At 34.7% G+C, this 25,789-nt stretch overlaps 2 protein-coding genes and 1 long non-coding RNA gene across 16 annotated transcripts in view; 1 reads left to right on the top strand and 2 right to left on the bottom strand.

Annotated features, from left to right (window-relative positions):
* The window catches only part of ANKS1B (ankyrin repeat and sterile alpha motif domain containing 1B), a 1,053,015-nt gene that overhangs the window by 283,617 nt on the left and 743,609 nt on the right, over positions 1-25,789 (top strand). For all 14 annotated transcript variants that reach the window (XR_007402223.1, XM_025439286.3, XM_025439282.3 and 11 more), the window contains exon 9: positions 1,025-1,168. Coding sequence is in view for 13 of the 14 variants with exons in the window: in XM_025439286.3 (XP_025295071.1) it covers positions 1,025-1,168 (144 nt within the window). In the remaining variant the exon portion in view is untranslated. The remainder of the gene's footprint in view (positions 1-1,024; positions 1,169-25,789) is intronic.
* GARIN6 (golgi associated RAB2 interactor family member 6) lies at positions 4,355-7,178 on the bottom strand. The gene is given in 3 exon segments (XM_025439311.3): positions 4,355-5,065; positions 5,749-6,130; positions 6,133-7,178. Coding segments are annotated over 2 exon segments (585 nt in total). The 5' UTR covers positions 6,368-7,178; the 3' UTR covers positions 4,355-5,065; positions 5,749-5,780.
* On the bottom strand, positions 12,390-15,233 carry LOC118350818 (uncharacterized). The gene is made up of 2 exons (XR_004805340.2): positions 15,075-15,233; positions 12,390-12,726 (listed from the first exon to the last, which is right to left on the bottom strand). It is a non-coding gene; the product is annotated as an uncharacterized LOC118350818 (long non-coding RNA).

Here is a 25,789-nt window from a genome sequence, read left to right as displayed (position 1 = left end):
ATAGTCAATTAATTTCTTTGTTTTTACAGAGACAGCCCTCTGTTCACAGTGCATGGATTATTAGAGTTCATAATACCTTTGTTTCAATCCCACCAGAAAATAAACCTCCCATTTTTTGTCTGTGGTGAAGGTTTAGTTTCTTGGCCAGTTGAGAACATGGGTCTCAGGGTCTAACTCGGCCAAATATAGAGTTTCTATCCTGTTGCAGCCCTACTTGCACCTACATTTTCATGTATAGTACATCTCTCTGATTCTTAAGCCTTTTTGATGGTACTGAGTTGTGAATAGACATGCTGCTTATTCTTCACCCTTATAGACATTTTGTTTGCAGTTTTCTCAAGTTTGGTTAGGCAATACCTACTCATTTGTTTATCATTATCTTAAAATTTTCTTGTTATTGCTCATCTGCTAATCTCTCTCCTTTTGTCCCTGTCCTCATGCATCAGACCATTTTTATAAATCCATTGCTGTCGTTTTAATGGGATTTGGCAAGTAGCAAAAACAAATATGCAGGTTCAACATGGAAGTCTCATTATTAATTTTAAAAGTATTACCCCTGTTAGATGTATAATATAAAATTTTATGAAGTTCAGTTTTTTGAAAAGGAGACATTATGAAAAAATGGACTTTTTAGCAAAAAAATGGGCTTTTTTAGCAATTCCTATTTCAATAAAGGATTTTCCTGCTGTTCTTCTGGATGCATTTAGAAATGATAAGATTTTTCTAATTTGTTGCTATTTAGATATTTTCTTGGGTCATTTTCATGTCTATTTTTCATTATGAACTTTGTATCCTACTAGTCTTTCTCACCCAGTTTTTTCACTTTCAATTTTTTAAAATATTCAGCTTGAATTATACATGTTTTTTTGGCTTAGTCATGTGGCACAGCCACATAACTATGGTGAATATTAAGCTTATTTTGCTTTCTAGCACAGACTACAAGAAATTAATATAATATAATTGATGTTAAGATATCTAAATAACATTGATATAATATATTGGTATAATATAAATTTAATTTCAGAGAACTTCATCTACAATAAATTTGTCACCAGGAGAAGTGGAAGAAGAAGATGATGATGAAAACACTTGTGGGCCTTCAGGACTCTGGGAAGCATTAACTCCTTGTAATGGATGTAGGAATCTTGGCTTCCCCATTCTTGCACAGGTAACAGTTTGCTTTTCTTAAGATATATTAAAACATAAAAATAGTTGCCTATGTTTTTAAGGAAATCTTTTCTGTCTTCCTGAAAATCCAATTAATATCTTGCTTGCTCTAGTTTTTCTTCAGTTGAAAGTCAGTAAAATGTTTATCTAACTTGTTGTACCTGTATGGATATGCAAACACATACTTTACATCATCTTATGTGGCTGTATTATTTTGATCATGATGATAGCCCCTGAAAAATTGAGTTGTTTTTGAGATTTTTAATATTTATGATCTAGAAATAGTTCATTTAAAGAATGTTATTTTCAAATTAAATTACAATTTATATTAATATAATAGAAAATGATTTACAAGGAAACATATTAGAGCTCTTTAATAGCATCGTTACGATTTTTTTAGCACAATATAACATTGTAGAATAATGTTTGCCTTTGAAAATTATGTAGGACAATCCAAAAATGAGACCATTGATATAATTTTGAAACTATCTCACCATTCATTAAGTCCATTTTATTCTACTATATCACCTTCAAATTCGTGTTGTGTGTTTTGGACCAACACAAGCCTATGGAGGAATTTCAGAAATAAGTAAAATTACCCAGAGCTAGGAAATTTGAAGCCAAATGAAAATATGAAAAAACATTAATGCAAAAAGCAATCTAAGGCTAAGGTATGTATGTGTAACTACTTAGTGCATATGTGGAAAAATAGTCTTGGGCAGAAAATAGTTTGCAGTAATTATCCAGAATAGTGTCACATCTCAAAAATATTATTTTCTGTTTTGCCTCAAGTATGAGGTAATTATTTCTAAGAAAAAAATCACATTTTTCATGTCTTATGTCACAAGTTGATCAAGTTCCAATATTAATTTATTGTAGAGAAAACAAAGTCAGCAGATAGTACCTAAAAAAAAAAAAATCTCTTCACCTTAACATGAACTATTTTTAGGACTCTAAGACACTATCCTAATCATTACAGAATTGTTATCAATATCTACTGGACCCTGAGTTCAATAAAGGTAGGGATTATATATTGCATTATATCTATTTCAGGGCCAGCATAGTTCCTGGCATATTGTAAGTATTAAGTAGTATTTCTTTTTTTTTTTTATTAAGTAGTATTTCAGTGGAACAATTAATAAATGCATAGTATATTTGGCAGTTTCATTTCCTCACTTAAAGAGTTTTACCTCCAAAAAAAAAAAAAAAATGAGTTTTACCTCCTATCTATAAGGAGATAGGATAAAGGAATGAAAAAAATATAAGTTTTATTTTATTAATATAACCTCATCTGCTTAATGGTTTACTAGTAATCAAATGCTTTTATTGTTTGTTATTGTTTCATAAGATAAAGTATTAGAGCTCTGAGCCAGCAATAATATATAACTAAAATTTGCTTCTCTACCACCTTCTTCAACACTGATTTTTTTCATTTTATTAAGTTTGGTAGTAGGCTTGGAAGTAACTTGACTTTGGTTTACAATATTTTAATACTAGAGATTTTTCTTGGGCCACTTTCCTGTGAAGACTTGCAAATAATAGTATTTTAATAGTTTATATTTACCACAAAATGTTTCCCAGTCTGCAGCTTCCCCCTCATTTGTATATGTGAGGTTTTTGTGTAGTTTTTTTAAACTATTAAATTCATTAAAATTCTTATTTTTATTCTTCTTATTTTTTTGTTTAATTCATCTCATCTAGAAGCAACTCCCATTTCTCTCATTATATTGCATCCTGTTTGGCTTGGATTTTCTTCTGAAATCTCTTATTTTTGTTGTCCTATTTTTAAAACCACCATGATATTTTTACATATAATGCATGGGAGGAGAAATCATGATTGCATTAATTAGCTGACATGATTGCCTGGTCTTAGAAATCTATATTTTCTAAAAGTATCCTTATTGGTATTTTCATTGTTACTGATTACATCTATAAATTTACTTGACATGTAGTATCTTTTTTTTACTCTATTTAATATAATAAATGAAGAGCAGAATTCTTTTGTTACTATTCTCATCTGGTCTTCTACTAATGTTCTCAATTTGTTGATGGACTCTCCTTTAACATATGTATCTACAATAAAACTTAATACATTTGTTGTGACATTGGAGACATCATATCAAATGTAAGTTTGTCCTCAACTTACAATAGCTTTGAACTCAGGATTTTCTGGGCCAGCTTCAGAATAGAAGTTTTCTTAAAATTTCATGAAAAAAAAAGGATTTTGTTTTGAAGTTGTTTTTTCTAGACCTGAAATATTTTGGGAGGTCATTAGAAAATCATTAAACTGATGACTATGCATAGAAGGCCTCACAAAAACCTATTACCTTACAGTTTGGTAAAGGAGCCTTTGGGAATCACTGGCATTAGTATAATACTATGCAAATTTCTATATGCTCAGATTTGTTGGATTCAAATAAAATATATTTATTTCACATTCATAACCCTTAATTTAAGTGGATCAAGCACACATGTATCAAATATCTTCTATATTCAAAGCATAGTCCTAATCTTCAGAAACATGAGGATTATGGAAATACAGACTCAATTAAAACTATGTGATGTATTACTTTTAGAGTCTCAAATAGATTTTTTGCTTGCAAAATTAGAACATTGGCTGATCCTATGGATCTTACACTTCTAAGATTATCTAGCCTCCAGTTTTTGTCTAGATTTTGAATTGATCCTATATTCGGGTTTTAGCCAATTTTTGTTTTTTCTAGTCTTAATATGGCATTTTGTCCTTCCTTTGTGACAAGATGTTATTTCGAATTCTAAATTTTCACAAAGAAATTAAGAATTTTAAATAACATCAGGGAATTAAAATTAAGGCTTACAGAATATGTTAGGTATTTTAGTATAATTTCAATGCAGTTGAATATTTAAGTTGGCAAAAAAAACAAGAATAAAGAGACTGGGGAAATGAAGCCCTTTCTAGAAAGTATAATTAATTTTTTAATACTCCTGAAAATAATATTTTATAATAATAATAATAATAATAATAATCACTACCATTTGCTTGTGTTCCTGGTTATATATTTTGGAAATTTTAGACCTTTTTTTTTTTTTGGTTAATACATGTAGATGAAAAATGAGAGTCTTTAGAGTAACCTTTAGTATTTTATTCTATCATCTGTGAATTTAATCACAAATATCAAGGGAAAGTTAAAGATAGTTCAGAACCTGATCAGAAATTGCCATTTGTTTTTATTGCTACCCTTCCCTTTTAAAAGAGCATATATGATTAGAGCAGAGAATTTGAGATGAATTGTGTGAGGGTGGATGACACTGATCTCCTCCACAGTCTTATATGAGATGTCCACCTCTGCACCATGGTGTGGTGCAGGGCTTTGAGGCTCTTTCCTAAAGAGTCAGTACTGCTGGGTGGAGACCTCTGGCTTCCATCCTGTTCATTCATGTAGCCTTTACTCTGAGGTTGTAATGAAGGGTCTCAATACTGAGCTGTTAGCTGTTTTTGCCACAGGCTTGCCAGTAGTTTCTGCTCTTGGAATCACCAGATTTGTTCTCCCTCTGAGAAGAAGCCAGTAGCTCCTCCTGATGTGCTAGAAGTGCCCTCTGAAGACAAGAAGGGCTTGTGGCCCTTGCTTACAACAATATTAGGACATGCCGAATGCACCCCCTATGGTCTTTCTCCTGTGCTTCCTCCTGGATCTGTGATGGCTGCTGCTGTCGCCATCCCTGACCTTTTATCTGATACTGTAGGCTTTGTGACTGCAGACGTATGTGAACTCTTGAATGCAGCAGGTGTGGGAGGCATGGTGAATTCATTCCTCCCCAGCATACACATAAGGGGTGGCCCCAAACAATCAGGGTTCATGTGAAGACTCCTGATGTCAACTTGATCTTGATCCCTTCCATAGAAATGAATGACATTTGCCTAAGGGAGAGACAAACAAGTGAAATAAACAAAGTGAGACCTTTTATTCCTATAGCTAAACAACAAGAGTTTATAATAAGAATTTTGAGATCTGAAGTCCAATTTCCCATTTGTTGCAGGAATCCACCCTCCTTAATATCTCCACAATGACCCCATGATCCTTCCAGTTTTTCTTGGACAGTTCCAGTGTCAGCAAGAGCATTGTTATAATTCACCAGTGAATATCCTCATATTCTATTTTTTATACACTTGTGTTAGTATTTCTGCTGGTTAAGTGGGATGCACTTCAGTATTCTGACAGCTATGAACAATGCACACAGGCACATCTGTCTGCCACTGATGTATACAGAATCAGCACATGGCAATCATGGGGAGCCATGGCTGGGGAGATGGTGAGGATGCCACAGATGGCAATACAATATTGGATGTGAAATTAAGAGTGGCTGACAGCTAAGGAAGCTCTGAAATACAGCATTGGGGAACTCTGGAGCCCCCGGAACCTCCTCAATGTGACACAGGCTCCAAATGGAGGCTCTGATTGCCCTGAACCCATCCAAATGTAATGAATTTTCTAGGTGAGCCTCACCCAAAGGTGAGCCTCAGTACCAAAGGCTCTGCGGGACTTTTAGCTGTTCTCCCATAGCACCCTGGCCCCATCTTTTAGAGTCTCTGTGAAGACTTACCGATGGACTCTTGTCCTCCTCTTCAAACCCAGTTATGTCCCCAGTGAGTCCCCAACTGGGATGGCATGGGAACCACTGTAAGCCTCTACTGGTGGTCTCAGAATGTAAACAAGGTTTTCCCAATGCACAAAAAGATCTTTTGTATCAGAAGGGGGACAGAGCTGAAGGTAAAAAGAGCGGCCAGTGGCAAGCTTCAGGTGGAGCTGTTGTTTTGTACCATTATGGATGGATATTGTTACAAACTTTGAAGGACACAGTCTGGTTAGCTCTAAGATCTGTGTAGGCTTGTAACCCTTTTCCTGGGGGGCAGGACCATATCTGTTATGGTCATCACAGATAGCAGTTGGTCGAGCCAGCAGCATGACATCAGGTAGTGTGAGGTGGGGGTGGTGCGGATGATGCCCACAGTCACCATTCGGGCACGGTTGTGCACGTCGTCAGTCACTTCTCCTTTTTTGCCCACCTGTATAAAGTCACTCTCAAACATTGGTGCATACTTCAATATGGTGTACTCCCTCTTGTACAGGTGTTGCTGTAGTTTCCCCATGGAGGTATTAAACATACCCATTGCAGGGCTGCTTTGGGCTGTGTAATGTGGTAACTTAGACTGACTGTTCATGACTATCTTTTATCAAGGACTCCTATGGGTCTTCCACACCTTACCACACTTTTCAGGGTGTCCTATTTCCCTGATTTCTCTAGCAGGTGGCCCAGCAGTGGTCTTCTACAGGTCTCTGAGCAACTGAGAACAGGGTGGGAGTACTGATTACCAATTGTTCAGTGCTAAAGACAATTAATTGCACCTGTACTAGACTGTGCTCTGCCTAGATCATGGAGATGTCAGGGTGCACAGACATTAGGGACCCAGTAGATGACAGGGTGCTCAGATGTTGAGTGCAGAATCGGGGCCCCAGTAGATATTACCATGTGCAGATGTTGAGGAGCAGAGGTCAGGGCCCCAGCAGATGTCAAGGTGCACAGATGTTGGGACCCTAGTAGATGTCAGGGTGCACAGAGGTGGAGGCCCACAGAGGTTGGGCCCCAGTAGATGTAATCGTACGCAGATGTGGAGGAGCAAGAGATCTGGTCCTCAGTAGATGTCAGAGTGCGCAGATGTTGAAGTGCTCAGATGTTAGGGTCCCAATAGAGGTCAGAGTATGCAGATGTTGAGGCGTGTAGATGTTGGTGTTCACTTGGAGTAGGGAGGGGCCTCCTCTTGAGCCTAATACATTGGTTCACAATAGCCTCTGCTCTATTGCATTCTACAACCTCACTGCTTATTGTATTTGTACAGCTCCTCTCCTCCGAAACTGAAGCCTCCACCTGGGCTTAAACCACCCCACAGGACTCCTTTTATCTTCTCCTGCCCATTGTGACCTGTGCCCACCACGCACTCCTTTGTCACTGTTGCCCATCAGCCCCTCCCTCAGAGCAGGGACACTGTCCTCTCCGCCTCACCCCACCCATCCTTACAAGGCTACCCTGTCTGTGACAGCTCAGCACAACCCCCTGCCCTAGGGACTCATCTGAGGTTTTTAATACATACTGGCAAATCACTTTCCTTTAAAAAGGTTTAGGTAAAATTTCTGTTAGGTATGAGCTTAAAATATACACACTCTCCTAACCAGGACTTCTGGTGTAACCAATTAGAAGTAATTGTAGACAATTTACCTTGAGAATTGTAGAGAATTTACCTTGATGAGAGAATTGGACAAAGTGGTAAATAGGTTAGTGCAGGGTGTTTATCAAGGTTTATTATAGCGAAAAAAGATCATAAACAAGATTAATGCTTTACAATAGGGGCTGGGTTAAAAAAATTATGGAGCATTCTATGATATAGTACTCTGCAGTTGTGAAAATCATTATGTAGTTCCCTATTTAACATGATAGTCTTGATTTTTTTTTTCTTAAAGAAAAAGAGCAAAGCAAAAAGATATCAAAGTAGCATTCTATGTGTGGTCCAATTTATATAAGATCATCTGTGTGTGTGTTTGCATATGAAAATATGTTCAGTGAAATGTTTAAAGTGCTTATCTTTGGATGGTATAACTTTTCTTTATACTTCCTATTTTTATTAGGTTAATTATTTCTATTAGTGGGGAAAAAACTTTTTATTTGCAATGCCTATATTTACAGCCATGATAAATTTTATGTTTTGATACACCCTCACGTTGCTGATGAGATTTTTAAGCTTTTTTCTAGATGTTTATATGGTGACTATACAATAAAGGAGCCTTAAACATTACATTTATACTCTAGTCTTACCCACTATCGTACTGGATATATATAAAAAAGAAATTTGCTGACTACCATGTTATCAATTCAATAAGATCAAGGTATTTTTATTGGTATGATGATATACACAACACACACACATATAGAAAGTCATAGTAGCCATAGTGTTTGAGTCTTTAGTTTGTTTTATAGGTCAAAAGAAACATTTTCTTCCCTTCATATTGAAATATCCAGTATTTCTGATAATAGGATTAGTTTTCCTTTGTTTATTAAGAGGCCTCTTAACATACCAATAAAAATTTTTACTGGCTTGTTTAAAGTCCTTACTTATATCTTAATTTCTACCTTATGTCTCTATTACTTATCTTAGAAAAAACATTAAGCCTAATATACAGTTAGTAAACAAACTAACATTTTAAAAGTATCCCAGTGGTTTTGGTCTTTTTTGAAAAGAATAAATAGCATGGGACACAGTAATTTAATTTAGGTGCTTAAAAAAACAACGTGAAGATATACTGGTTTTCTTAAAAGCATTTGCACATATATTACAAGATATTTATCTTAGTATTCCATTAGAACCTGAGGTAATTGTCTTATCTCCAGGGAAATCAGACACTGTAATACTTGTAGGGTCTATGGACTTTCAGAAATTGTTCCAGACCACTCATTAGATCAACAACAGTAAAACTCCTATTATTGGCCTGATAATCATCATGTGTAGCATTCTGGAAAATATATTTCTATTTTCATTAATCTGATATAGTTTGTCTTAAACTCCTCTAGCCATTTAGAAAACTATCTTATGAATATTTGCCTCAAAACTTAAGAAGTTCAGATGCCTAAATAAAAAGCTACCTGAATCTGAGATTAAGGAATTCTTTTTATGAGAATGCAGCAGCTTTCTATATGCTGTTCTTGAAACAGATTTCCATACAGTTAGGCTTTAGATATGATTAAAATAAATTTATGCTCCCTGTCCTCTACATTAGAGCTTGTGTCATCAAGTAAATCATTTAACTTCCTTGGGTCTTATTTTTCTCATCCTTGAAATTGAGATGACTCATTAGATATCTTTCAACTTCAAAACAGTTATGATTTTTATCATAGGGACTTAACATTTTCTCCTTATAATGAAACTACTGTGTTCTTTGGAAATACTCCGAACAATAATAATGAGTCAAGGAATTATTCAGATCTCAACAGCTCTGGGAATTGTGATTCAATATATAGTCTTATTCTGTTGCTGAAATTTTTGCTGGAACTTTTAGAAGAACAAACATTCAAAATATTATCTCAGTAATTTGGGTAGTGAACGAGGGGAGTGCTTAAAACAATGTAATTGAAAATATGGGTTAAACATTTTAGACAATTTAGTTAATAATGAACATGGCTGTGGTAGGCATATTAGCTCCCCCAAAAGATGTCCATATCTTGATCTTCACAAGTTGACCCTATGACATTACATGATAAAGGACTTTGCAGATGTGGTTAAGTTAAGGATCTTGAGATGGGGAGATAGCCTGGGTTACCCAGGTGGGTCCAATGTAATCACAATGGTCTTTATAAAATAAAGGCAAAAGGTTGGAATCAGAAGGATAAGTGATGACAGAAGCAGAGGTTAAAGCAATACAACCATGAACCAATGAATGCCGGTGGTTAAAAAGCAGGAAGTGGATTTCCCCTGGAGCCTCCAGAAAGAACTAGCTCTGCAAACACCTTGATTTTAGCCCAGTGAGAATAATTTTGGACTTTTGACATCCAGAACTGTAAAAGAATAAGTTTATGTTGCTCTAAGCCTCTGTATGTCTTAATCTGTTCCTGCAGCCCTGGGAAACTGATGCAGATTTTGCTACCTAGAAGTGGGAGGCTGCTATAACAAATACATAAAAATATGGAAGTGTCTTTGGAATCGGGCAGTAACTAGAGGCTGGAAGAGTTTTGAGTGGTATAGTAGGAAAAATCTAGATTGCCTTGAACAGAAATATGAATACTAATGATTCTGCCAGTGAGGGCTCAGAAGGCTGTTATATGGGGGGAAAAAAAAAACAAAACCCAACTATACGGTCTCAAAAAATACCTGTATTTTCACAGAGTATTTGTAGAAAGATAGATATTAAAGGCACTACTGGTGAAGGCTCAGAAAAAAGTGAGGAAAGTGGTAGAAAAAACCTATTATCACCTTAGAGAATACCCAAATCACCATAGCCAGCATGTGGGTAGATGTATGAATATTGTTAAAGGTGCTTCTGGTAAAGACAGAAGTAAATGAGAAATATGTTATTGAAAACTGGGAGAAAGGAGGTGTTGAATAGTAGCAGAAAGCCTAGCAGAATTGTGTTACATAGAAAGCAAAGTAGTATCTGATAAATTTGGATCTTTAGCTGAAGGAATTTCCAAGCATGGCGCTAAATGTACAGCCTGGTATCTCCTTGCTACCTATAGCAAATATGAGAGAAAAAAGATAAATTGAGTGAATATTTTTTTTCCAACAAGCACATTTTTTATATGAGGCATACTTCAGAATCCATGGTTCTAAAAGATACATATACAACATTTCATCCAAGAAAAAATAGAATACACATTTTCTTCAAGTACACACAGAAGAATCCATTGGCTAAATCACATAAAAAAGACATAAATAATACAAATTTAAGAAGGCTGAAATCATACCAAGTATATTTTCTAACCACAGTGATACAAAACTAAAGATCAACAATAACAGAAAGCTGGAAAATCTAGCTTTTAAGCAAAAAGAAACCAGGGTGTGATTGAGACATTCTCAGCCTGTCCAGATTGAAAAAGAGGCTAAATTTTTAGATTCACTGTCAAGAAAGTGTGTCCTGGGGAGAAAGCCAAAAGTGTGACTGGATAACTTTTTCCTAGTGCCCACGTGATAAAAAAAAAAATCAGTATTCCATCACACAGAGGGCTCTTTGATGAGATTATATGTATGTGTCATAGATCTTCTCAGAACCATCCAGAGATGGGATTATCCAGGAAGGATCTGTGGAGTCAAGAAAAGACTTATCAAACTGAGTGGTTGCAAATGTTGTTAACCTTTATTAAATAGGAAGATTGAGAGGACAGGGCTGAGAGTGGACCTGAGCACTATGAAGGATTATTCCTAGTCTTTGAAACCTAGTGGGGTTTACTCATTTGGATTTCTAAGTTGACTGTAACTGTTTACCCCTATTCCCCCCCCCCTTCTCCCTCTTTGGATGGGAATATCAATAATTGTTATTCTATGCCCGTCCTACCATTGTACTTTGGTAGCAAATAACTTGTTTTCTAGTTTCAAAGATTCACAGACGAAGAGGAATTTTGCTTCAAGATGGATTATACTCAGAATTTCTCCCATACCTGATTTGGATGATGAGATTTGGGAGTTTGAGCTGATAAGATTCTGAGTTTAAATTGATTTTGTTAATGGGTTGAAACCTGGGAAAATGTTGAGATGAGGGTGAATGGCTTTTACGTGTGGACAGCAGATATACACTGCCTTCAGGCCTCCCCCATTAAAAACCTCCAACAGATAATCCTCTGTTTTTATTCTCCATTTGCTGGTTAGAAGAGAAGGACTTTGGGGCTTCCTTTTTGGAGCCCAGAGGGTAGAGTATAATAAATAATAATAATAATGTTTCCTCCCTCTATAAATATTCAGATTCTAATCCCTAGAACCTGTGAATAATCTATATGTCAAAAGGGAATTTGCAGATGTGATTAAGTTAAGGATCCTAAAATGGGGAGATTATCCTGGATTGCCTAATGTGGACTCATTGTAATCATAAGAGTCCTAATAGGGAAGAGGATATGATGAAGAATGAGAGAAAAAAATTTAAATGTTACACTGCTAACTTTGAAGATGGAAGAAGGAACCACGAGCCAAGTAATGTAGGTGACCTCTTGAAAAGAAAAAGGCAGAGAACAAATTCTCTCCTAGAAAAAAAAAAATTCTCTCCTAGAGTCCCGAGAAGTAACAAGCCCTGCTGACCCCTTGATTTTACCCCTGTAAAACTTCAGGGGTGAAATAAGACTTCAGACTTTTGATCTCAATAACCATCTGATAATAAATTAATATTGTTTTAAGCTACTAAGTTTGTGGTTGTTATACTGACTAAAGGAAACTCTTACAATGACTATGGAAATTTGGTCCGTAGACATTTCATCTATTACATACTCATTTAAGGAGCAGATACCTTTTGTTTGTGTCTAGGAGAAGGTAGGAGATGAGGCATTTACAGAGGAATATATTTTATAACTACCAAGCATTCATCGGATCTAGGTTTTTATGATTTTATGTAGTCATTTTAATAACTTTAAAAATAATTGGACTAAAGCTTTACCATTGGAAAGCCTTCATTTTGTATATTTTTAGGAAACTATTATCATAATGATGGTGATAGTAGTAATGTTAACAATAATATCTAGTATTTATTGAATGATAGAAACTTTACATTCCTTGTATCATTTAAATTTCATCACAGTTCTTTGAAATATTTTCACCTGACCTTAAGAAAATGGAGTTTCAAGAGATTAAGTAACTTGCCCAAGTTTGCTTATCTATGTTTGATCTAAAACTCATGTGAGGGGTATCTGGGTGGTTCAGTCGTTTAAGCATCTGCCTTCCACTCAGGTCATGATCCCAGAGTCCTGGAATGGAGCCCCATGTCGGGCGCGCTGCTCAGTGGGGAACTGCTTCTCCCTCTCCCTCTGCTGCTCACCCTGCTTGTGGTTGCTCTCCCTCTGCCAAAAAAATAAAAATAAAAAATAAAAGTAAAAATAAAAATTAAAAAAAACAACTCATGTGAGTACTTCTCTATGAAATTAAAAACAATTTTAAAGGGCCCTGTTTCTCATAGTAGGGTAAATCTGTATATTTTCTATTGTTCAGTATTTTTTACTATAGTCTTTCTCTGTTACAGAGGTTCTCAGTAATTGCTGATGTCACTCTTGCTTCGTGTATATTCAATTGATACACATTTTGTATTATGTTTCCAGGGTAGTTAAACTGCTAAATATATTTTTTATTCGACAGATTAAAAAAAATTGATGACTTGATAAGAATCTCAGTTCATTTAGTATCCCTCCATATTTCTCTGTTCTTTTATGCATTCATCCATCTGTTCCACAAATGTTTATTGACCATTCGTTACACGGAGGGTATAGAGCACTAAACAATATAAACGTGCATCGTGCCTCATGTTTTAAAGTTTGTGCCAGGAACTGTGAATGACATAAAATAAGGATTATATATAGTTTCTGCCTTGATGAATCTTAAAATTTAGTTCAAGTAATTATCCTGACTGCTATTTATTGATACCAATAAATGAACAAGTAACTTACTCTCTGCTTCCTATTCTTTAAAACAAGGAGGCTATTTTCCTGTTTATAGGATTGTTATAAAGATCTTAAAACATAAATGCAGGTTTCTGTATAAATTCCTTCCTGTACAAATGCAAACTGATCTTTTTCTGTTCAGTTCTTAGCCTCTGAAAATAACACTCTGGCAATTTGGGTAGGATTTATGAGTTAAAGAACAGTATGCATAGTGCAAACTAACTTTGTAAGTGCATTAAGATGAGTGTAATATTTATTTGTGCTTAGAAGGTCTGGCAGTACATATGCTTTGCTAATGCTGTGTTAATAATAGTTATGTCTGGTGGTTCTATGTAAGGCTTAATATTTCAGGAGGACTTTAACTTCTACTTTATATACTTACATATTTTTGGATGATTTATACTAAGCAATTTAATTTTCTAATATTTTATATTTTGTTAAAAAAATGCCATAAGTTGTAAAAAGTCATGACAATCCATTATGTTACCATGAGTTTCCATAGAATAGTTTGAAAATAATTGCTTGCATCTGTCCATACATCCATTCCTTCATTGATGTCATCCATTCACTCAATCATTCATTCATTTTTCATAGTAGTCTATACTTTTCTAGGCATTTTTTATTCAGTTGTCTTTAATGATTTAAATTGCTTGTTTTGAGAGGAGTAGGTAGGGAAAGCTGGAAGACACTGTGGGATGAATCATATTGTGTGATTGTCATTGTATAACTATTATTTTTATTAAGGACAACATATTTCTCATTATTGTTTTAAGTCACATTTCCCTGATTATTAGTGAGACGGAACTTTTTTCTGAGATGATTTTTGGGCATTTGTATTCTTCTTGTGTGAATTGCATGCCATTTTATATTTTTTAAAAGAATTGATTTAGAAGTATATTTTAATACAATTAATCCTTGTTATTTGTGGATTCTGTACTTGTGAATTTGCTCACTTGTTGACATTTATTTGTAACCCCCAAACTGGACAACACTCGTGGTGACCATTCATGGACATGCAGAGAGCAGTGAAAAATTTGAGTCACGTAATGTACATGTTTTTAGTTGAAGTTGAATAGGTGAAGCTCTGCCTTCTTGTTTGGCTCTTACCCTGTATAAACAGTTGTCCTTTTCACAGTCTGTTTTGTGCCACTTAGATAAAAAATTTTGTGCTTTTGTTGGGGATTTCACTGTTTAAAATGACTCAGTAGCTCTGTCCAGTGTTTCTAGGAGCTCAAGAAAACTGTGATGTACTTTCTGAGAAAATATGTGCATTGGATAAGCTTCGTTCAGGCACGTGTTATAGTGCTGTTGGCTGTGAGTTCAGTGTTAGTGAATCAAAAATATATATTGAATAAGTTATCTTTAAAGAAAAAAATATATAAAAATTATTGATCAGTTGATGAAAATGCTGTGACCAGGTACTTGCAGGAACCTAACCCCGTATTTTCCCTAAGAGCAATGATTCAGTATTTGCTAATTCAGTGCTCAGGGCAGATTTATACACTAAAACTTCCATGAAATTGAGAATTCACTGTATATTCTAGATACCAAACTTGGTGAAAAACATTTCAAAAAAATGTTTCCCCAGTTTGCTGCTTGCCCTTTGATTTGTTTATATATATATTTTTTTCTTTGAGGGCAGGAGTTTTAATCTTTATGAAGCCAAAAAATTAAAATATATTTATTTAATACTTCTGGGTTTTGTGTCTTGCTAGCCTGACTTGACCAACTGCATAATTATAAAAATAACTTACCATATTTTCTTCATATGTAGGTACTTTATATGTGTATATATGTGTGTACACATATGTATCTACAGTAGTCTCTCTTTCACAGGGTTTTGCTTTCTGTGGTTTCAGTTACCCACCATCAGTCACAGTCCAAAAGCAAATGAACCTCCTTCTGACACATGTGTCACAAGGTCAATAGTATCCTGACACTATGTCACAATGCCAGCATCATTCACCTCACTTTATGTCATCATGTAGGCATTCTATCTTCTTCCATCATTACAAGAAGAAGGATGAGTACAGGACAATAAGGTGTTTTGAGAGAGAAACCACATTCACATAACTTTTATTATGGTATGTTGTAATTGTTCTGTTTTGTTACTGTTAATCTCTCACTGTGCTTAACTTGTAAATTAAACTTTTTCATAGGTATGTGCATGTTTAGGAAAAAAAGGTCTTGGAACACTGTGGGTCTTGGAACATATCCCCCGTGGGTAAAAGGGGACTACTGTATGTATACATGTATAGTTAATTAGCAAGTGAGGAGGAACCCAAGATAAATTATAGAATTAAAAATACATATATGTGTATAAATAATATATAATATAAATATATAATTAATTATATAGTAACCAAATTTATCTGTGTAAATAGATTTATCCATGTTCAAGCATGTGTCAGGATTTCCTTCTTTTTAAGAGCTGCATAATATTCCATTGCTTTTGAATATCACGTTTTGTTTATTCATCAATGGATACTTGGGTTGTGTCCACATTTTGGCTCTTGCAAATACTCCTGCTGTGAATATGGATGTGCAAATCCCTCTTTGAGACCCTGCTTACAGTTATTTTGGATATATAACGTGAAGTGAAATTGCTGGATTCTATGGTAATTTTATTTAAAATTCTTTTAGGAACTGACATGCTGTTTTCCATTGCAGCTGTAGCATTTCATATTTCTACCAACAGTACACAAGGGGTTCCAATTTTTCCACATCCACATCAACCCTTGTTATGTGTGTGTGTTTTTTTTTTTATAGTAGCCATCCTAATAGGTGTCAGGTGACATCTCACTGTGGTTTTGATTTGCATTTTTCTTTTTTTTTTTTTTTTTTTTTTTTAATTTTTTATTTATTCATGATAGGCACACAGTGAGAGAGAGAGAGGCAGAGACACAGGCAGAGGGAGAAGCAGGCTCCATGCACCGGGAGCCTGACATGGGATTCGATCCCGGATCTCCAGGATCGCGCCCTGGGCCAAAGGCAGGCGCCAAACCGCTGCGCCACCCAGGGATCCCTGATTTGCATTTTTCTAATGAACAAGTGATGTTGAGCATCTTTTCATATGATCATTGGCTCTTGTATATCTTTGGAAAAATGTCTACTTAAATTATTTTAAAAATTGGATTATTTGTTTCTTTGTTGCTAAGTTGTAGGAGTTCTTTATATATAGTCTGGATATTAATTCCTTGTCAGGTATACGATTTGTGAATATCTTGTCCCAGGTCATAGGTCAACTTTTTCACTCTGTTGATTATGTCCTTTGATGCACATACGTTTTAAGTTTTGATTTACTCCAATTTATCTACTTTTGCCTTTGTTGCTGCACTTTCGTTTTCATTCCCAAGAAATTCTTGTCAAATCAAATGTCATGAAGATTTGCTCTATTTTTCTTAGATTTATACTTTTAGATCTTACTGACCTTTTGATAGGAACAATGTCAAATTTAGAGATTAACTAGTAGAAAATAGGCATTTTTATAATATTGAATCTTCCTACTCAGGAGCATGGTATTAATTTATATATTTTCAAGTCCTTTTTTATGTTGTTAAGTAGCTGTATAGCATTTTTTTTTTTTTAGTTTTCCTACATTCCTACATTTTCCTACATTCCTACATTAGTGGGTTTCTTAAAAAAGATTTTATTTATTTATTCATGAGAGACACAAAGAGAGAGAGAGAGAGAGAGAGGCAGAGACACAGGCAGAGGGAGAAGCAGGCTCCATAAAGGGAGTCTGATGTGGGACTCAATCCCAGGACTCCAGGATCACGCCCTGGGTGGAAGGCAGGCGCTAAACCACTGAGCCACCCAGGGATCCCCATTTAGTGGTTTTTTAAAATGTTATTTTGTATTTGTTTCTATTGTGAGTAGATATTTTTCTAACTGATTGCTGCTGGTAGAAATGAAAACTGTTATCTTTTCTATCTTTATTCTGTACCTTGTAATTTTAGGAATCACATTGTGCTTTGTATAAATGTTTAAGTTGATTTTCTAGTTAGGAAATTATATAATCTGCAAATAATAGTAACCATGTCTCTGAATCTTCAATCTTTATAATCATTTGATTTTTTCTCTTGTTGAATTGATTGGACCCACCATTACACGATTAGATAGTGGTAGTGTGGACTAAGCAATCTGGAAACTAAAGACTTCCATAAATGTTTAAATAGTGTCTCTAATATAACTCTTAAGTTCTCTTCCATCTCTATTCTTTCTCCTGGAATTTTGGTTTTGAGAATAGGCTTTAGGATCTCAAATTTTTTTTAGGTGTGCTATGTGTTAGTTTCTATGATAACAAAGGGCTTTAATAGTATTACTAAAATATCACTTAAATTATGTTAATTTTCTGTTATATAACTGAGCATTTCCATATTAAAGTTTCATAGTTACCTATAAATATTCGATACCTATAACAATATCTGCTTCATAGCAAGCTTTCAATAAATATTGAATATTGTATGTCACACACCAAAGTAGACCTCAAGCTTACCATATTTCTAAATACAAATATCTCTATTCCTGATTTATCAACTTTAAATGGTGTATCATTTCTCCAAGAGTAAAGATTTTTAGCTCATTTATATTATCCTTATGATCCAATCCTTCTCCAAAAATGTTTATTATTTTTTATGATAAATTTTGTTTTTTAAAAATTATTTTTAATTTTTAAATTTTGGGGGGTAGCTTGGTGACTTTAAACAATATTACACTTAAATAAGTTGAAATAGTGGCACCTGAGTGGCCTAGTTGGTCAAGCATCTGACTTTTGATTTTGGCTCAGGTCATGATCTCAGGGTTGTGAGAAAGAGCCCTGGATCAGGCTCCACAGTCTGTCTCCCTGTTCCTCTGTCCCTCTCCATCCCCATCCCTGTCTTCCTCTCTTTAAAAAAAAAGATTAAATAATACTTTTATATTTCTACATTATGTTTCATCAACTTTAGGCAGTATTTCTTGACTTCCTATTTTGGAAAATGAAGATATTAGGTCCTGTGTTCTTTTTTCTATTTTTCCTCCCATTTTCACCTGCTATCTTTTAGTTATATTTCTGCTTATATACTGTCATGTTTGTACATATTTATATTCTATCCTGTGACATTGGCCAAGTTTCCCAGAGGCTAACACTGCAAAATTTCAGCCAGTGAATCACATTTACAGACTTACGTTTACAAATGGCATGCCAAAATTAAATTTATTTTTCTATCTAGACTCTAGGTCCAATGGAAGGAGAATGTATCCAGAATTAAAATTGAATGGTTTCCCTTTCTTTTCCATTCTATAAATTGCTTAATATCTTGCCATCGTGTACTTTTTTCCCCACTTGACCATGGTTATTTGTTAGATTCACCTTGTAAGCTCTATAGCTGCCCTGTTGGTCATCTTTTTATTCTCACTTTCCTCCAAAGCCTCGTGGTTGAATTTTTCATGTCATGAAGGCTGAGTCATATAGCTGATGTTCTGGAGAGGCTCTAGAATCCAAAAACCTCTTAGATCCTAGTTTCTTATTTCAGCAGTTCTTCAGGCTGAGAGATCTATGACATCACTTGGTCCTGAAAATTGGTACTAGAAATGTGAGCAGAAACCAGAGTGGGTGATGACCTGGTGGTTACTTTTATAGGAGTTCTATAAATTGGTACCTGAAATTCTTGGTACTCAAATTTTAAGTATTAATATCATTTTATATAATTTGTTCAAGCCCTGAAGATGATTCGTTTGATACACTCAGATCCTAAGCAACTCCTCCCCCTTTCCTCTGGATAGATATTAGTTAAATTTTGTTTTCATACCATTAAATGGATATACCATATTTATACCAAGAAGGGGCACGTTTCTATGATGATAGTGAAGGGTCACTATGTGGGAACAGAAACCATAATCTCTCCCTACCTAGTCAAATAGCTAGGATAGTGTGTGTTAACATGAGGAAAAATGTATAAATTCTTGGTTATAAATTATGCCATCTCTCCTCCTAATGTGTATGTTTTACCCTGAAAGGACATGGGCAGTAAAGGAGATGTAAACTTAAAAGTGCATGGGTGGATTAATATCCTTTTGATTGTTTTGTTTCTTTTAATTCTAGTAAACCTCCCTGTTTAGCATTCTAATGTAGTTTTCAACCTACAACTTGCTAGTCAGATCTTTTCCCTGTAGTTTTTAATTGACTTTCTTGTACAACTTTCCTTCATCATTTCCTCATTAAATTTCTAAATTCTGTCTTAACTATCTATTGATAAACTTAAACTATCCATCTTTTTTCTTAGATATCTCAGTATGAGAATTGTCTGTTCTGCTTTGGTCTCTACCATTTGCTTTCAGTTTGCTGCACAGGAGCAAAACCTTCTGCTATTCTCAGAGATATGTTTCCTTGTTCCTGGCTTCCATGTCTTGTTCTTACTTGGCTTCTTAATACACTTGAATATATCATTAGCTAAATTCTCCAGGCAGAGTTTTTTGAATCTTTGATGATGGAAACTTTATTTATTCTTCTTTCATATTTGATTGTCCGTTTGATTATAGATATTTAGGTTAAAATTTATTTTCTCCCATGAATTTGAAAACTTTGGACTTCCTTTTAGCATCTATTAGTATTATTCCTGTTCATATGACTTGTTTTTTTTTCCTGGTGCTTTTAAGATATGATTTTTATATTTTTGATATTTTAAAGTTTTATATCTAGGCATGGGGTTTTAAAAATGTATCATGGTACACAAAAGTTGTCCCTTTTAATATCAAGATCATATCCTTATTCAGCTCCAGGAAACACTTTTTCTATTTTTCCCTTTGATTTATATCTTTGTTACATTTTCATTTTTATCTTTTTTAGAGTATCTATTAATTGATGTTGAATATTTTACCTTTATCTTTTTTGCTTTCATTTTCCCCATCTCTTTGGTTTTTTATTTTCTATTTCCCAATCTTATTGATTTTTATATTTTATCAATAATAATTTTACTTTTTAAGAATTTCTTCTTATTGCCCTTTCTTCAAGGCATCCTTTTCTGTACTTTCTGACTATGTGGTTAGTTGTAAGAAGTGTTAAAAGGCTCTATTTCAAATCTCATAAGGCGAATGAGATTGCAGAATGAGATATTTTTATGCCTATCAGAGTAAAGAAAGCCATAAAGTCAGTAGGATTCTGGTCAATTATCTTGGAAAGGCAGTAAATGTTTAACTATGTTAGAGGTGACAAGTGTGTGACCACAGAATATTTTTTGATACAGTAGAGTACATACTGCAAATTATGAGTTTTTAGTGATATGTGTAGGATGTGCTAATTTTATCAGGATCCTAATTCATTAACATGGTGTTTGAGAATTCTTTACAATCTGGCTCCTGTTACTTTCTCCTTTGTCATACTGAAACTAGTGTGATTGCCAAGAACTGGAACATGCATCAACTTTCCAGATTCTGAGCATTTCCATAAATCCTTTCAAATACCTGAAATGTTCTACCTTTTGTCAACATTTATCAGCTCCACAAACATAATAGGTACATAACAAACAATCTTCTTATACCTTTCAAACTGAAGAGACATATGAAGTCTATATGTAGATTTGGAAAGGTAATAAGTGGAAAATAATATTTTCCTTTGAAGACCTTCTCTGAGGAAAAATAATTATATAAATGAGGGAATTCCTTGTGTTGGATGTATTCTAAGGAGGCATTCTGGATGCCCTATACAGCGTTTCTCATAAGCAGCATTATAGATGAGAAAACTGAGGTGTAGAGAAGTAAATTAACTTGTTTGTGGGGACAGTTATAAAATAGCAAGGGTGAATATTCCAAGCCAGGTCTATTTGGACCTAATGCTCAGAACCTCTCCTTTTTTTTAAAAAAAAATCTCTTTATAATTCATTCATTCCTTCTAAGAAAAGAAAATTGTTCACGCTTATGTCTTCAGACGTTCCTTCAACAATAGTTGGATATGGGTTGATTAGGCCTCTCCTCTCTTGGAAAAAGGGATATCTGATGATGTCAGAGATATCTGCTAAGTATTACTGGATCATTATTTCTATTTGAAGAAGAATTAAAATTTCCTTCAATGAAGATTTAGTGTCTTCATCAAATTTATTTTGGGTTAAGTTTGATTTTAGCTGCAATTAGGAATGAATTCTATATTTACATTTAGAAATATATTTCATATTTCCCTATTTTCCTCTGCTATTTTAGTTATATAGGTTATTATTTCTTTACTTGTTCAGCTATTGAATATCTGCTGCTCTCATTTTTAAATATTTTATTTATTCATGAGAGAGACAGAGAGAGAGGCAGAGACATAGGCAGAGGGAGAAGCAGCTCCCTGCTGGGAGCCTGATGTGGGACTTGATCCCAGGACCTTGGGATCATGCCCTGAGCCAAAGGCAGATGCTCAATCACTGAGCCACCCCAGTGTCCCTTACTGCTTTCATTTTTAAAGGTGGTTCTTTTTCATCTACAATGAAAATACAGCTGGGATTTTTTTTTTTATTTTTATTTATTTATTTTAGAGAGAGAGAGCACATGTGGTAGGGAGGGGCAGAGGGAGAGGAAGAGAGAAACTTAAGCAGACTCCATGCTGAGCACAGAGCCTGACGTGGGCCTTGACCTTATGACCCTAAGATTGTGACCTGAGCCAAAACCAGGAGTTGGATGCTCAACCAGCTGTGCCACCCAGACACCTCTTACAGCTAGGTTTTTTAAAAAATGGAAATAGCTTGTGATAATCAAGAGAGTCATTTGGACCTAAGTTTTAATCTTAGCTTTTAACTTACTAGGTATATGCCTTTGATAAGCTGTCAATACTTTCTCATTATATTTAAAAGAAGGAATTTATACCTTCTAGGATCATATGAAAATTAGCAAATGTATTTAAAGCACATAGAACAATGCTAGACCCATAGTAGACTCTCAATAAATGGTGGTCATTATTATTGTTTTTTTGATTCCTTTAAAAAATATAAACCATTATACGTTTAAGAAGTCATGCAGTCTCTGCTTAAATCTCTACTGGGATGAAAGCATGTTTTGTAAAGTTCCAGCTGTCACAAATATAAGCAGTGGGATTTGAGAAATAAATTATGTTGAGTTTTAATTTCATCGTTTATAAAATGAGGATAATAATAGTACCTATACCTTAGGCTTGTGGTGAGAATAAATCACATGTATTGCTTTTATTAGGTGTTTACAACAGTGTCTAGCACTCAACAAATGCTTGATAACCATGTTAGCTAGTAAGTAGTCTAAGTAGTAAGAGTAGAGCACTTACTAATGTATTATATCCTGAGTCACCTGCTGCATTTATTTTCCACAGCAGAAGTTATTCAAGTTCTTCCTTAAATGTGATGATTAATTATAATGCAATATGAATTTTTAACAATCTTATAGGGAACAACCCATACTAACCACATACTAGCTATTTACCCTTGTAGTTCCATCATAAATATTTTCTGAATAAATTGTCTGTGGCAGGGTCGGCAAACTCTCTGAAAAGGGTCAGATAGTAAATATTTTGGGTTTTGATGCCATATGACCTCTGTCACAGTTACTCAGTTCTGCCTTTAGAGCATGTTCTCACAATATGAAAACATAGGGTCATGACTGTGTTTTAATGAAATCTTATTTATGAAAAATGGGTAGTAAGCTAGGTTTTTGCCTAAGTTTACTGATCTCAGGTCTGTGGAATAAAGAAATCAGTACTTAATACTGATAGAGATCCACATCACTATGGATCTGTTTGGAAATATTTTCAGGTGACAAAATGTTTTATTCTGTACAGAAAAATGGAAGCTTAGAGAAAAGGCAAAAGGTAGTGAACCCCCACAATGCATTCTCTGTGCATGTGTAACAAGATTCCAAAGTCTAGAAGGCTATACTTTTAAGCTCTAAAGCACAATTTCACAGGGATCATTTTAGATGTTCAGCTTAAACACATTTCTCAGCAACTGAAACCAGATTAGAGCTGGTATAGAACCACTCTGGATTTTTAGAAACTAATTTTTAAATGAGATGTATACCCTCTGTGGTCTGTGAGAAGGGTACTTCTTCCAAATGTTAGTTGGTACTAGTTGCTATAAAACCATTAATTATATAGTCTTTCAAGTCCAACTTAAATGCCACTTACTTTCTGAAGTCTTAGGTAATCCTCCCCTGCCAGAGACAATATCATTTATCTTAATATTCAACTAATTTATTTTTGACAACTGTGAATTTCTCCCTTTTTATTATAGTTATTTATGTAGTTGTCTGATATCTATTCTTTTAGGCTGTGAGCTGCCTGAAGACAGTGTCTGTGTCTGACAAATGTTTATGTTTTCCAGCACTCTGCGTTATGCCTTGCATGCTGTAGGCACTCAGGCTATGCTTGTTGTCTTCTGAATTTTTCTTAGTCTTTATAGGGAGATATGCTGGAATGGTATAAAAAAGCATTCCCTGACAATCTGAGTTCTAATTCTGACTTGATTGCTCGCTAACAATACACCCAGCTTCTCCAAATCAGCCTCTGTTTCCTCATCTGTAAAATAAGGATAATTCCAACACTGCATTATTTTGCGAGTTGACAAATGTCAAATGCCTAACAGAAACCTAGCACATTAAACATTAGCCTTTGTTATATCTAAAGGATGGATTTAATTGTTCTTTTTGTTTTATATGTTACACTATAATATAAATGTTCTAAAAATGACTAGTTAATAACACATTAATAAGTAAATGTTAACAATGTGAAAAAAGGCAAAAAAAAAAAACCTCCATTGAATGTGAACTGATGAAATGTTATTTTCTGCATCTGTCAACAAATATTTTATCCATTGTTCATTTTACAGTTACCAAGTAGCAAAAATTAAGCTTTATTTAATTTGAATGAACTCTGGGAAGGAATTTTATTTCTTGCTTTGATTCTGTGGCCAAATTGAGACTTGTTTCTGCTTATTAAGCTCCTGCCTTCTGAAAACAGGTAAAATCAACAGCAATTGTAAGGTAACCTGTGTAGAAAAGAGAAAGTGCTGTCCATTATCTTTTTATAGCCTGTTAATGACTAGTACATATTTTACACTGCAAAGGAGAAACAATCTTAAAGAGATAAAAGATATCACCAGCCTTGTTCTTTTCTTTATTTCTGGCATATTTATGTGTGTAGGTATGATAATGAACCACAACCCTTCTGTGAGACCCTGTAATCCAGCACTGTCCAGGCCTATGAATTTTATTTTTATATTAATATTTCAACATGAATTTTATAGTTTCCTAAGCCTAACTTATTTTCACTGTTTTTTTTTAAGATTTTATTTATTTATTCATGAGAGACACAGAGAGAGAGAGAGAGGCTGAGACACAGGCAGAGGGAGAAGCAGGCTCCATGCAGGAAGCCCAACGTGGGACTCGATCCTGGGTCTCCAGGTTCACACCCTGGGCTGCAGGTGGCGCTAAACCGCTGCGCCACTGGGGCTGCCCTAAGCAAGAACTTTTGATAGTGATAATGCTGTGTCGAAAAAATTTTAAAGGTGATGGAAATGAGTGATAAGAGACAAGAAATAGATGGCAAATTAAATTGTATAGTCAAGGAAGGCCTCCTAGGGAGGGTAACATTTGAGTTGAAACCTAATGTTAGGAAGGGACCAGCCACATAAAGAACTCTGTGTCGAGCAGAGTGAAGCACAAGTCAAATTGCAGAGGGGCTGCTCTACAGTGATTCTGGGGAAGTGTTAGAGATTGAAGTCAACGTTGGGGCCAAATTTTACTGGGCTTTGTAGATATGGGTGAAGAGTTTTGATTTTATTCTCACTCACATGAGAAGTTGTTAGGTGGTTTTAAGCAAGAGTATATGTGACAATTTAATTTTAAAAAAATCACTCAGTATATACCTACCTGGTTATATTAAATATGTATCTGTATTTGTAAAGACAAAATAGCCAAGCAGAACACTAAATTGTCAGGGATTTTTGATTGGCTATAGGACTAGATTGGGAGAAATCTCAGTACTTTGAAAGTAATATTTTGTTCCCTGGCTTCTAAGTTAGTAGTCTCCACAGTAAATGTTCTGTTTTGTGTTATTAAAAGAATTATGTGCTCTTTCAGAAAAGCAAGAAAATGCAGAAGAGTATAAAGAAGAAAAAATTATTGATAATCATACTGTTCAAACAAAACAGTTTTGATGAACTTCTTGATTTTTTTCAATGCGAGTGTGTGTACACCCCCACATACACATACATATATAGTTGTTGTCATATTGTATATACTCTTTGGAGTTCTGCTTTTTATTTGACAAACATTTTCCTTATATTCATCATTTTTGTGAGTATTATATTTAAGGAAACAGTGTATCACTAAGAGATGGAAGCATTGCTGAAGAAGCAATTTTCAAGATGGAGTGCAAGGATAGATAAGAATTCTTCCCTTTCATTTTGCTGAAGAAGATTCTTTAGATTATTTGATATTCATTTCCTAGTAGACTGGGGAGGACCAAAACAAAGCAACATTTTTTTTTTCT

This window comes from Canis lupus, chromosome 15 (genome assembly GCF_003254725.2).
Source record: "Canis lupus dingo isolate Sandy chromosome 15, ASM325472v2, whole genome shotgun sequence".
Taxonomy (NCBI): Eukaryota; Metazoa; Chordata; class Mammalia; order Carnivora; family Canidae; genus Canis; species Canis lupus.
This window is presented reverse-complemented; position numbering and strand designations above follow the sequence as displayed.